This window comes from Perissodus microlepis, chromosome 2 (genome assembly GCF_051167445.1).
Source record: "Perissodus microlepis isolate ML-2025 ecotype Zambia chromosome 2, ASM5116744v1, whole genome shotgun sequence".
NCBI lineage: Eukaryota > Metazoa > Chordata > Actinopteri > Cichliformes > Cichlidae > Perissodus > Perissodus microlepis.
The window spans coordinates 17,687,965-17,701,302 of record NC_140462.1 but is presented as its reverse complement, the minus strand read 5'-3'; the positions used below and the strand labels follow the sequence as shown (position 1 = coordinate 17,701,302).

The 13,338-nt window shown below is 38.0% G+C and overlaps 1 protein-coding gene across 8 annotated transcripts in view; it reads left to right on the top strand.

The window, feature by feature from the left end:
* The window catches only part of diaph2 (diaphanous-related formin 2), a 364,160-nt gene that overhangs the window by 261,702 nt on the left and 89,120 nt on the right, over positions 1–13,338 (top strand). For all 8 annotated transcript variants that reach the window (XM_084951486.1, XM_084951520.1, XM_084951494.1 and 5 more), the window contains one exon: positions 9,391–9,515. In XM_084951486.1, the coding sequence (XP_084807612.1) occupies positions 9,391–9,515 (125 nt within the window). The remainder of the gene's footprint in view (positions 1–9,390; positions 9,516–13,338) is intronic.

The window sequence follows — 13,338 nt, the reverse complement described above, 5'->3', positions numbered from 1 at the left end:
CATGCTTTATATTCAAACTTTCAGTACTGAAGTAGCTTTCAAGGTCCTTTTTCTATTACATTGACTAATGCAAGAGACTAATTGTTTCACATTGTTGCAGGAAACCCAGTCAATTTTCTTAAACTCAGCTATGTGTCAGTGTGTCCTGCCACATATATCACAGTCCGGGATTGCTCCCCATGCTATCTTCAACTACTCTGCATGTGGTGGGTAAAAAACAAGACAAATAGCCAGTTAATTCATCTCGTAGCTCAAAAGTCTCATTACCCTGCTGATGAGTTTAAGGATTGCCTGAGGTGGAAAGGGACTATGTTTATGGCTCGGCAATCATGCGTACCAAGTCTCGTCTCCTGAATGAAAAACAAAAGACATGTCAACACTCCAGCCCAATGAATACTGAATACAACCCTATTTAAATACTTAATGATTTTACGGTTTAAACATGTGTTTCTAAAGGGATCATACGTCCTCTTTATATGGTGACTTCTAAATGAAGACAAATGTGGATTGTGCTGGAATTGATCTGACCTTTGTCATCATGTAAGGGTTATGAATCTTACTGAGTCTACTTTATTAGTGTGATATACGGACATAGGAAATCCTAATTTCGGTAGCCACATGTAGGTCACAATAAAATTACATGCAGAAGTGGAACAAGCAGCTGGTAACAAAACTATGTTAGAAAAAAAGGGTTTTTTTGAGCATTTATGAGTTTAAAAAGAATAAAAATTTTCTACCAGAAAATGTTTGCACATTTTGTCAGGCTTGCCCATTGATTACATAGCATGCAGCATTAATGTATTTATAAGTGTAATCTATAGTTTCCACGATTTGACCTGCATTAAAGTAAAGATAGGCTAGATATTTTTTGTGCTATTGGAGAAAAAATAATAACCTTTTAAAAAATAGTAACAGAAGTCTAAGAGGAAAGTTGAACTGCTTACACTTCCCAAGCCCCCTGGGCTTTTAGCATGTATGAAGCAGGTGAATATGTTGGGAGAGCCTTAGAGCAAAGTGTGGAAGGTGCTTTTTTTCTTTCCTTTTCCAGGAAGAACTGTCAAAAGGCTGATCCCCAAAACACCACTGAAAATTTTGAAAAGAACTATCAATCAATTTCCACTGCTACCCAAAACACACAAGTATGAGTTGCAAAGATTAGGTTAAAATCCAACCTGCAAAGGTTGCTGCATTAAGAATGAGGACTGTACCTTAAACTGAATAATTTAAAATGTATTCCTGCTTCCACTGCCAAATACCTTGTACACAGTTCCACGGCTTCTAGTGAGTTAGCATATTTAAGACATTCAGTTACCTCCACAGCCTCCTCCTGTTGTTAAGGAACCACCTTAACCAGTCATCTGCACTGGAAGATAAAATCTGTTTGCTAACTGGAGGTGACCTAACGTTTAACAGATATCTCGTCACTATGGCTACTTAGTTTAAGGCCAATCAAAAACAGCCTGGCTGTCTTTTCTCCTGAAATAAATACATAATTTAAATCTAAATCTCATCAATAATCAGGGATGACAATGTGATTATGACCGTTTACAGAGCTATACTTGGATAATGCAATGGATTGCTGTCTGTGTGGATGGTGACAAACACAGAATGATTAAAGGGTGACATTTTAATACTGGACTGAAGAACTTCACTGAGAGCTTGAAGTGAGATCTATCACCAAACTAGACGGGAATTTTCCTTTAAATGCAGATATGCTGGAAGTTTAGTTATCTGTCAACATCTCTATTTTTGTAACCATTGCAAAATAAATGTTTAACAGAGTAATAGACAAGTTAGATATACAATAACAACAACATGTCATGATCAATAAATCCAGTGTTGTGGAATAACACTGGAAGAACTGGAAGAACAAATATCCTTTTGCTTTATCAGCAAAAAGGAAAATGGGGAGGCCAACACAGATTTGAGTCATCGTCCACCCTACACAGTTCTTATGAGTCATACACCATCACAAATGCACAAACACATTTTTTTTTTTATTAAAAAATCTACAAAAGACTGATGACATTTATCTCTGAATTAAAGGTAGAACGTGGATCTTCAGCCATACTTACAGAGAATTTATGTCTGAAAAGCTCTCACTAAGTACACATCAGGCACATTTTGTTTTGTGATAAAAAAATAAAAAATCATGTAGTGCATACATATTAAATTTGAAGAGATGCATTTATGGTCATCAGTGTTAGATTTTAGTCTCTGAAGATATTTTTTTCAGTACATACATTTAGTTTTAAGGGAGCCATATTAGATTAACAGTTTTAGGCACTGCAATAATCCATTTCTATCTTCATGAGAAAATATTGCTTTAAAAAAATCCCAGGATTGGTTTAACTGATACAAGTAAAAGTTTTATCTATTACGTATATTTGTTTAACTACTGCAGAGAAAGTAGTTAAACTTACTTTCTTACTGTACCTGATAGACATGCTGTATATTTATATCAGTTATCTTTATTAAGATTTGTGTAAATATGCCCAACTACAGACTTTGATCTGTGTGGCTCTCCCAGAGGGAGCTCTTGCGCTACAAATGGGAGGAGAACAGAGGCCAGAGAAACTGAGTAAAGAAGAGAAGTAAGAGTGACTAACATTAATTTAAAAAGCAATAGGATAACTAAGAACTGTTTTTGTTTCTTTTCCTTTATTTTGTCTTTTTCTTCTCCTCCTCATTAATATCATTGTTGTTTTGTTCTTTACTGAATGGACAACAGAGCCAAAATCCAAAACACTGAAGAGTTTTGAAGGCAGTCGGGCACTCACTGCACACTGTCTCATTTAGTTGCAGGCAACTGATTTTCATACTATTGTTAATGAAACCTGTTTTTTCCCCTCAAGACTGAAATAGCATAGGTATGCCAAATAATAATGATTTTAAAAATAAGGTTATTACAGGTTGAGGCTAAATAGGAAGTAATTATGACTGTATGGTGAAACAGGGAAATGAAACGGCTTTGAAACTGCTGAAAATTCATAACACTTCCACCTGTCCCTCTGGAGTAAACTGAGAAGAAATTATGGTAGGTTATAATTAGTATACATTTTTGCCCTCTTCAATTTTTAAGTAATAGAAAGAAAAAGATCTCATTTTAAAAAGTCGCTTCTCTTCTCTGAATATGCACCGGTGAACTGTAGATCAGTTGTGATGGCCAGTGACAGGTTTTCTTAGATAAATAATATAAAAATATCAGTCAAGTTCATGACCCTCTCCCACAATTTATCCTCTTCTCATTCTAGTGTTCCCACAGCAGTTGGCCTTTCTTAGTCTAGACTCAAGCAAAACCTTTGATAAGACTGAATGTAAACTAGTTAAATAGCAGCAATATTGTCCCACAGATTATTGTATAATTTTGCCTATGTAGAAATCAGACCTATTTTTATTGCTCTTGCAATTTAAAAAAGTGTTAACCTGAACTTGGCACAAAGCATATTTTGTACTTCTTGCATCATGTGTAGTGTATCACATATTTACTAGAATCCAACAGTTTTCCTTTGCTCTTGTGCTGATGCAGTTGATCTTTCTTTTAAAATTAACTGTATTAGAAGATGTGTGTTCAGGGGTGCACGAGCACGAACACACCCTTGGGCATACGCCCTGGTAATTGGTGCTTGCAGCTACTGCATATTAATTGACATTGTTATATTCAGTGTTAAATATTTAAAAGCTGGGATTTTGTTGTTGGTTCAGTTTGAATCTGTTTTTTTTTTCTTTCCCTAAGTTTTTTTTTTTCAGCTCTCTCTTTTTTCTTTTTTCTTTCTTTTTTTTTCTTTGCAAAAGTTCTCTGATTCTGAACTATAGGGTATTGCTGTAAAGAAATATATTTATAGATTTCAGGTCAGTTCATAACTGAAGTAAGGTTTTGGTGTCTTGGATGTAGAAATAGCAAGTTAAGTGCTTCCCTTTAGAGGTGTCAGGTGAATTACCTTTAGCCATGTGATAAGGTGTAACTTTGAAGTTGTGAATGAGGTTAGACACAAGACTCAACCTCTGCAGGCTATCATGATGACTTGGTATGCCACACCAAGTCATATCCATATCCATCTTACTGTGAATGCAGTCCTGTTTGATGTATTTTAAGTTAGTCATTTCCTTCATTATTATTTTGAAGTTATACATGTGTGCATTTCCTTTTGTGTGTGTGTGCTTCCAATTCAGCGTCAGCCAAACTGTGGTATTATATTGAATTGTGGCATAAATACATACTTTAAAAGGCATTCAGGCATTTGTTATTGTAAGTAATTAGTAGTTGTACTTGTAAGTGTGACTGAATCATCAGCATGAGAACATAGCTGAGGTTTTACTTATTCTGCTACTTACCCAACAGCACACTTATTTGGATAACCTAGTCAGCCTAACACGAGTGCAAACATGCATGAAAGCCTCTTCAAGCTACGGTAACCCAGCTTCCATTGGTGTTTTTCATACACCTCGCCTTAAAATCAGTTACCCTAACCATCCAGCTGTATATTCCTAACTCATAATTTTCTGTGATTGGCATGTCACAAGAAACGTATCATAACAATATCAAAGAAAAACACGTGTTGACAAAGAGAAATTACCATCTTCAGGTGCGTTTAGGTTGGCTGTCAGGAGAGAAGAGGTAAACCATTGTACCCCTTTGAGATCCTCATTCTTTTTATTGCAGAGGGCATAGACTTACATATAGCAGCAACACATCACCCTGACTCTCAGCACTTCCCAGGGAATTGTCATCACCCCAGGTCAATGTCTAAACTTTCCCATGCATCAAAATATATTGTAATTGACTCCATTTGTAATTCCTCCAGAGATCTGGCACTGGGCTGTAGCTCTGATGGCTGCCAAAAGCAATAAAGTCTCATAGACATGACCCCCATTGCAAACAAGCCCTGCTTCTAGATCGGGAGGAACAGTAAAGTGTGTGTTTTTTGGTGCCTGGCTATAAGTTTCCGATTGGCTGCAGCCCATACTTCCATTCAAATGTCATAATTAAAAAATTATGCAGTCATGTTTTATTCTTCTTGGTATAACGTTCATATCTCTCCTTCTCTATTTTTGATTGATCTTGTAGCTTAAGAATATTGGATATGGTGACACTGCAAAATTTAGCTACCTTTTTTTTTCCAGGATGGGGAGAGAGTGGTGGTTGAAGCGACTCCAGGCTTAACATCTGAGGCCTCTGTTCAGAAGTGATCATAGCAAGGATTTACAGATTAACCGTTACGAATTTCTGATTTTACTCTTCAGGGGGTCATCGATTACAATCAGGCAAACAAATCCTTCATTATGGTAACAGTTTTTTTGCATGAATGCTTTAAGGAAAATGCAAATTAAAAGAGGAAATAGAGCAAAAGCAAGAAGGTTTTATCCTTTTATGTGCAAACAATTAGTGTAAGATTGATGGGAAATTACAGCTGTGACTGTTTTTGCACACTGTGGTACTTCCTGCCCTCTGAGTGAAAGTAATAATATCGTTTATCCATACGATGCATGTAAATAATTCAACAAACTGGTGTTTTAATTGTTCACACATGAATAGATCACTAAAGAAGCTATTTTTCTTTCTAATAAACAATAGGAAACCATACCAAAGGTAGATTATCATTTCCAATGGCTTCAAATTGTACCCTAATATTTACAGGTAATCCTGAGCTCCAACTTTATGCTGTCCATTAAATTTACTCATTTGCGGCTTTCTCCTGCCTGCTGTTTTTAGGAGTACATGATTCAAGGTAATCAGAAAGAACAATGTGACTATGTTGTCACAGCAACACTATCACTTTCAGTACTGCAACCTGAGCTGCTTTGATTCCTCCTGAAAAGGAAACACATACAGTTGTGTTTATCCTCTTGTAGCTTTCCTCTGCTGTACAGTAGCCTGTCTCCCACTTCATCTCTTATTCGCTTTCAGGTGCCACCGAGACGAAAGAAAAAGATAAAGGAAAATTCTTTGTCATGTTAAAGTAGAAGTATTTGAAGTAGCACTAATGTGTACAACACCTACTTAGAAACACACACAATCAGTCATTGTCTTGACTGGTAGTATTGCGCTGATCAATAACCAATTTTACTCTGATGTGATGAATATACCTTTCAGCACATATTATGTGTAGCTGGTCATGTGAAGAGTTTACTGAAGGTCATCCTGTCTTTACATGTTGCATAGTCAATGAAATGGTGAGAGCTTTGCATTTGAAAAAATGCAAGCATGCCTAAAACTGTTTTGGATTCTTGAAGAATTTAACGCCTATAAACTCCAGAGGCTGGAATATTTTTCCACATATGAAGTGCTATTATAATAGCCACTACTGTACCTCTTAGACTTACAGATTTCAAATATTCACAGAGAATTAATGCAATGGAAAAACAAGTTGATTCAAATGAGAATAGCTTCGGCTGTCACTGTAAAGAAAGGCACCCATTTTTTTTTTTTAAACTTTCATTCCTCCCAGCAACATGAATTTCAGTTAAACTGATCCAATATAACATTTGACTTTTTAGTGTTTTATACTTATTGTCATTAGTTTTTGAGATATATTTTAATTAAGAGATCATTTTTAAACATAATCAACATATAAAATTGAAAAATGCTTTTATGCAGTCTGTGTTTGTGCATCCTTTCTGTGTGTCCCATTTCCCGGTGTCATATCCTCTCCAACATACACTTACTTTGCTAAAGGAATAAATGTATTTATCAATGACCTTCTCTTAAGGATTTATGTTGCATTTGTCTTTGTTTTCATAAGTCTTTAGATTATTTAAAACTTGATCTTTTATGCTGCGTTGGCAGCGATGTTCAAAATAAATCTCTATTTCCTTTGTAACCTTTGGCAGCATTGCAAGAGCATTAGTTGAATGATTGGTATTATTTGTCAATAAATCAAAATGAAAATTGCTCCCCTCAACAGATGACTGAATAGACGGTTGACATCTTCGCATCATAGCGGTTGATTTGGTATTGTGAGCTACACAGTATTTTTCCCTGGCAGTTTATTTGAGGGAAACAAGGCAAAACGTGATGAAATACATTTTGTCTGCCTTTTGTTCTGAGGAATGACTAATGCCGCAATGGCCAGTTTTACTGAGCTCATGTCAATAAATTAAGAATGTCGTCCGCAGTTTTCCCCTCACTCTGTAATTCATACAGCTTAGAGCGTCGCTTTAAAATGGCTTTTGTCTTTTCTTTACTTTCTCTTTTCTTCCTACATCACCACACATCACTCATCCCTCGCTTCTGTGTGTATAATATATACCTACCTGCCCTCTTTATTTCTCCACTCATCCACTTGGAACATGTATTCAGTGTACAGAAGGTATCACTGTAGCTAATGACATCTCATAAGAATCAATGCTGGATTTTCTACTTACATATACAAATTTATGAAAAGTATAAAGTGGCCCACAGCTACAAATTTAATGCTAAATGCATGTATGCAAGTAATCTGCTATCTAGCTGGGTTTCACTTGTTTCCCATCTGGTGTACTTCCCATGTTAACATTTCTGTTTTGAATTCCTATGACCCCTCTCTGATCTCATAAAAAAACACTATGCTTGGTTCCTATGATCAGTTTTTCAGCCAAGCCATTACTCAGTACTGTCACTCAATCCACAAAAAAACTATCATAAGCCATAATAAATGACAAACGCATTCCCAGTGGCTTGATGTGAATTTAATTGTTCTGCCTCTTGCTTCATCTGTCCACTGCTCGCTTTCCTTTTTCACCATTAGTAAGTCTGAGATCAAAGTGACAAGCACATGTGGATCTCAGGGGCCCTATCAGTCGAGAAACAGACTATGTGATAGTGTGGTTTTCTCAGTGTCATTCCCAGGAGTCAGTTCTACCAGAATTGAGAAGGAGGGATTGTGAGTCTCCCAGTCTACCCAGCTAGCTAGCTGAAAAGTCTAATAATAACAGTGACCTCACCCATCACTCTCACTGCATTACTTCTAGACCAATCACAATAGGCAATTTCTGTGTATGGGTGTGTGTTCTAATGGAAATGCACCTTAGATACCCTTTGTGTTTGTGTCAGACAGTGTAGTGGAAGTGCATGCGATCCACAATATTGCTATCCAATTTTATTGTCAGAAAATGAGAGAGGACAAACTCGAGCTGTGGAACTGATGTAAAGCAAGACAAGGTTGACCCTTATGTCAGTGAGACCTGCCACAGCTTTCTATTTCTCTTCAGTTACAGACAAATGGATGTAAACACTCAGCAGATGTCAAAGTGGTGCCAGATATTAAAAGTTGTCCAGGGTTGTTGTGTTCAATCAGTACTTGAAAAAAATAATAATGAGTTCATGCAAAGTAGAGCAGGAAGATATCTGCTGGCAATACCTGTTAATCAGCAGGATACATGTTACTCTGCCAAGTAGGTGGTTTCATCTGCTTGTGTTTAGTCAACATTGTGAAAAATCAAAGCTAGACTGGAATGAAAGCTGACACTCTTAAGATGAAGAATCCCAGAGGTTTTTGTGACCTCGTGTACTTTCCTGTTGTGCAAGTCCAGTCAGTGACTTTATGAATGTAGCTTCAACTTACATATCCTCAGAAAGTAAAATAAACCCATGTTTAGCTGACCACGAACCCTCTTTCACATAGGTTCACTACCAGCTTCACTTCTAACTACTCTTATACAAAGATTTTTCTTCTCAATACAGTACAGTATTTTTGTCAACTGTTTCTCTTTTAGTTCTTAAAAGGCTCGGGGCTTACAGTGTACAGGAAGATCAAAACCAGCTTAAATAAAAACAAATAAACAGAGATGCTTTTAGTCAAGTGCTCTTTATGCCATCTCCTCATTCCTCTGATATTAAAGAAAGTTAGTTACTGGCTTTCTGATCAGCCTATTTTTCTTTCCTTTCTCAAACTGGGCAATACCATTTAACCAACATGACATATTAAATGTTTCAAATTAGATGTTCAGTTTGAGCAAACTGGAATTTGTGTGTCAATAAAACTAAACCCTTTACAGGAACCTAAACATGCCACTGCATCCATGCTCCTGTCCCATTTGATCCCCTAAGACACTGCATGCTGTTTGAAGTCTCTACTTGAAAGGCCTGATCTGAATATAGTGGATTCCACAGCAACTCTGCAAGCAGTGATTACAGACTGATTAATGAGCCACTGCAGACAGGCACACACACCCAATGTGCAGACATATTACCACTCATGCTCACTTTTCTAGGCCATACTCAAATGGATTATGTGGAGTCAGTACGTCACATCGGTCTCCCTCTGTGGTAGATATGTTTTGTTTAAATGTTTAAAGTTTTCAGGGATGTGTTGTTTTCATCATGGATTACTCCTATATGGAGCAAGAGCCCACTCAACTGTTGATACTAACCAGCTTATTGTGTGTGTTTTCGTTTTCACTTTTCCACAGTGTCCGCCGAGATCTTAAAAAGCAGTTTGACCAACATGGAACGGCACATTCAGAGGCTTGAGAATGACATCGAAAACTTCCCCAAAACAGCTGATGAACAAGATAAGTTTGTGGAAAAGATGTCTATATCCTTTTTTTATTGTGTTCATTCCAAGACAATACACAGGTTTAGACGTAAATTTGCTCTCTAACAACATTCGCTTTGAGCGATATTAGGACATTCTTTGTCCTATTTTGTAGCGAGCAGTGGCAAAGGTGTGTGCTGTTTGTGTTCAGCCTGGCTGTGGTAAGCAGTTTAAGTCACTTGGTGTGATAGGTGGCACCCTAGGGAACTTAGGGAATGGATCTGGCTGCCTTGCTGTGAGACGCTGATCAGATCTCCCTCTTCAGTCCTCCCTGGGTCCCAAGAGTGAAATCATGCCTGTGGCTATTTTTACTGCACTCTGCCACTGCTGCCTGTCCCCTGGGGACCTCTAATAGGGACTCTAGCCCCTCACACCAACTTATCGCTTATTCCTGATTTCATCTTTTGGCCGACCACAAACCTCTCCACACAGGCATCCATGAACTCTTTTCTCATGACACCTCTCCTGTTTTGATAACAGAGTGTTTCACTTAAACCCAAGCATCTCTAGTCCCAAATTGAATTAGCCATGTCTCTGCACTTTCTTGAATGCCCTTTCTGAGAGGAAAGGTTCTCACTGTATAGGTTTGATCAATAGTGAAAATCAAGTCTGTTGTCAATACCCTGAGGCTAAGGTGCCTTTCATGGGGAAAAACACAGTGAAGCAGCCAGCAGGATAGCCTATGTTTGTCTCTAATATTATAAAGAAAAGAAAGGATTACTCTCGAGTAATTTAAAACATGAGTGGGTGTTTCCATATGCTAGGGGCTCACACAAAAGTTAACATATAACATTATATTTACTTCCTTTTATCTGATATCTATTTAGGATAAATCAACACAATTGGAGGGACGAGAGCAATAGTCCCTAAAAGTCTGTTCAAACCAGAGATGGATATTTACATTTTTATATTTAAAAAAAGAAAAAAACTGATGCAGAGGCTTCCCTGGCGGCAGCTACTATATGAAGCAGAGCAGGCAGGCAAGAAAGCTGCTCTTTCCCCCAATGTCAGTATTGATTCCCAGGCTCCGTTGAGAACTAGATGCTTGAGTGAGAGGAAATGGAGAAGTGTAGATGTACTGCAGTATGGTTCCTTTTCACTGTCTGGAGTTCCTCCCCAGAGAATGGCAAAGAGAAACTGGCTGGCCATGACCTGAAACATCACCCCTACCCCACACACCCACCCACCCCTACCCATCCTACCTGACCATGCTGTGGTCCTAGCAATGACGTTCATACAGATTTACTGCAGTAAAACTGATTTTGCATCTTACTTTGCTAAAAGTTGGAACAATGACATGGTTATATTTTATATTTTATTTTGCAGTGTTGTATTCATTGTTGATTATAAAGTTACTTCCCGAATAACTGGGAGAATAAAAAAGGATGTGATTTTCAGTATTTCATGCATTCTTTTGTGTTAACATGTTAGGATCTATAAAATATATATATGTTGTTTTATTGTAGTACAGTACATATTATCAGGACGTCAAAGTAAATTACATTTGGCACTGTTCATTCCGAGAATTGATTTCGGGCATCTGATACAGAGGGAAACCTTTTCCCTGTATGTGTCTGTGTGCGTCTGTGTTAATTTAGCCCTTTTCTCAGATTTTTCTACCACTTTAAATCTCCTCAGATATCAGATCTTGGGCTGTTTTGTGTAAATGAGCATTGTGATGGAATGAAGCCACACGCATATGGACCATAAGGAGAGATTGAAAGTGGAGACTGCTTGAATCACTGAAGTTTGTAGTACCAGCGTTTGCTATGAGCTTAGGGGGCACTTTAATGCCAAGTGTTGGAACAGTGACAGTGTGAAATACAGTGCCGTATTTTTTGGGTTGACATTTCCTTTGCTGTACATAAGATAGCACAATCAAGGGAAACATACCTTTTTAAACTTTATGCCGGGATTAAAGAAAAGGATGTTGGTTCCTTGAAGCATGACAGATGGAAGAACAACAACATCTAAAAGTCGTGCATTTGATGCTTGAGCAACCCTGAAAAAGTTAAGTGAAGCTCTGTTGTCTTGACGGCTGGGCACTGTGATGAATTAGTCAGACTGCATTTGTGTGTGTGTGCTTGTGTGTGTGTGTGCTAGAGAGAGATGCAGAGAAAATGGGAAGGTAATTTACATTGGATGTGTAGGTGAGTACATATGCTTCTGTTTCAGTCTGTATGTCTTTCATCTTTAACTAGCAAAAAACCCTGCAGGGTTTTAAAAAGTGTAGTGACAACTTGATAAAAAAAGACGTAAATAGATGGACTTTTTCAACATGATACCCCGCTCGAGCCTGTATAATCAAAGTTACATAGAAATAATGGTCCTCTGTCATAGACCTGGGAGTTTTTTAGGGGTCTGCACAATATCTTAGCTGTTCCCAGAAAAAGACCTCTGAATTTGTGCCTGGATTGGACTGCTGGAGCTGCTCATCTATTTTGAGGGATAAAGCTCTTAATAGTCCTATTACCTCTGAAATGGCTTTGGTTTTTACCTTCCACATCTGCTCCAGTTGTTTCTTCAGCTCTGGTACTTCTCAATTTTCTCTTGTGCCTTCTTTCTGATGTTGCTGTCAGCTGGAATTGCTACATCTATCACAACTGCGGTCCTCTGCTTTTTATCAACCATCACTGTGTCTGCTTGGTTGGCCAGCAACTGCTTGTCAGTCTGGAACTTGAAGTCTCATGGGACTTCAGCCCATGTTCTTGACCACCTTCTGTGGTGTCTCCCTCTAGTACTTTGGGACTTCTAGTCCATATGCAGCACAGATGTTCCTGCACACTATTCAAGCTACATGGTTGTGCCTCTCAGTTTATGCTGTCCCAGCTTGCAGCTTACATCCTGTTACTTTGTGCTGGACTGTCTCTTGGGTCCTGTTGGCTTTGGTAAACTCCTGCCTCTGTGAATTTCTGTGCGTTTCAAGCTCAGGTACTCTACTTTAAGGGAGAATTTAAGCGCTCGGTATCATTCCTTAATATGCCACCACCTACCTGAGTGTCGTTGCTGACCATGTGCATCCCCTTATGACCACAATGTCATCATTTCTTTCTTGCAGGGTAACATGACACAAAGCTCAAATCAACTTCTTTCTTGAGCTTAACACTGACTTCAGTGTATTCAAATGGCCACCAGATCTCAATCATAGGACAAAGAAGAAAACGAAGACTAAGAAGCCAGAACTAACTTGGTGGAAGCACTTCATTTGGCTTTACTGATACATTTTTCTCTTTCCATTACTGTAATGTATGCTAATTACTGAATGGGGTGTTTGTTCAGCAGTTTAGTGATCTCTATCTGTCAGAAGTAATGGGGGCTCACAAAGGCTGTAGAGTTGAGACACAAGCCCCCAGAGAGCCCTATTTCACCAGAGAGGCTATTGCTATGATGTACACACACATGCATGCTGCACTTTGCTGCTGAATATGATAAAACAGAATAGGATGAGATTGTGCATACTAGAATATTGATGTAGAGAGGTGGTTTGGTGGGGATGATGAGAGACCAGAATGGACCCTGATGAATACCTTGACATGCCCAGTACATCTCTGTGTACTGTATTCAATGACTTAACACAAACTACTGATATTTAGTTTAACCTTTTACTTCCCAGAGTGCAATAGTCACAGAACATCACTGTTGCATCTTCATACAAAAAAATAACATGGTCTTCTGACTAAGAAATTAAAAATCTGCTATTTATATTATACTATGGGTAATTTTTAGTGTATTTTATATCTGTGTTTTTGCGTGTGTCACATTTTTACACAGTGATTGAGTTTTCTCAGTGAAACGTCTTTTGAATTCTTTCACAAGGATAAGT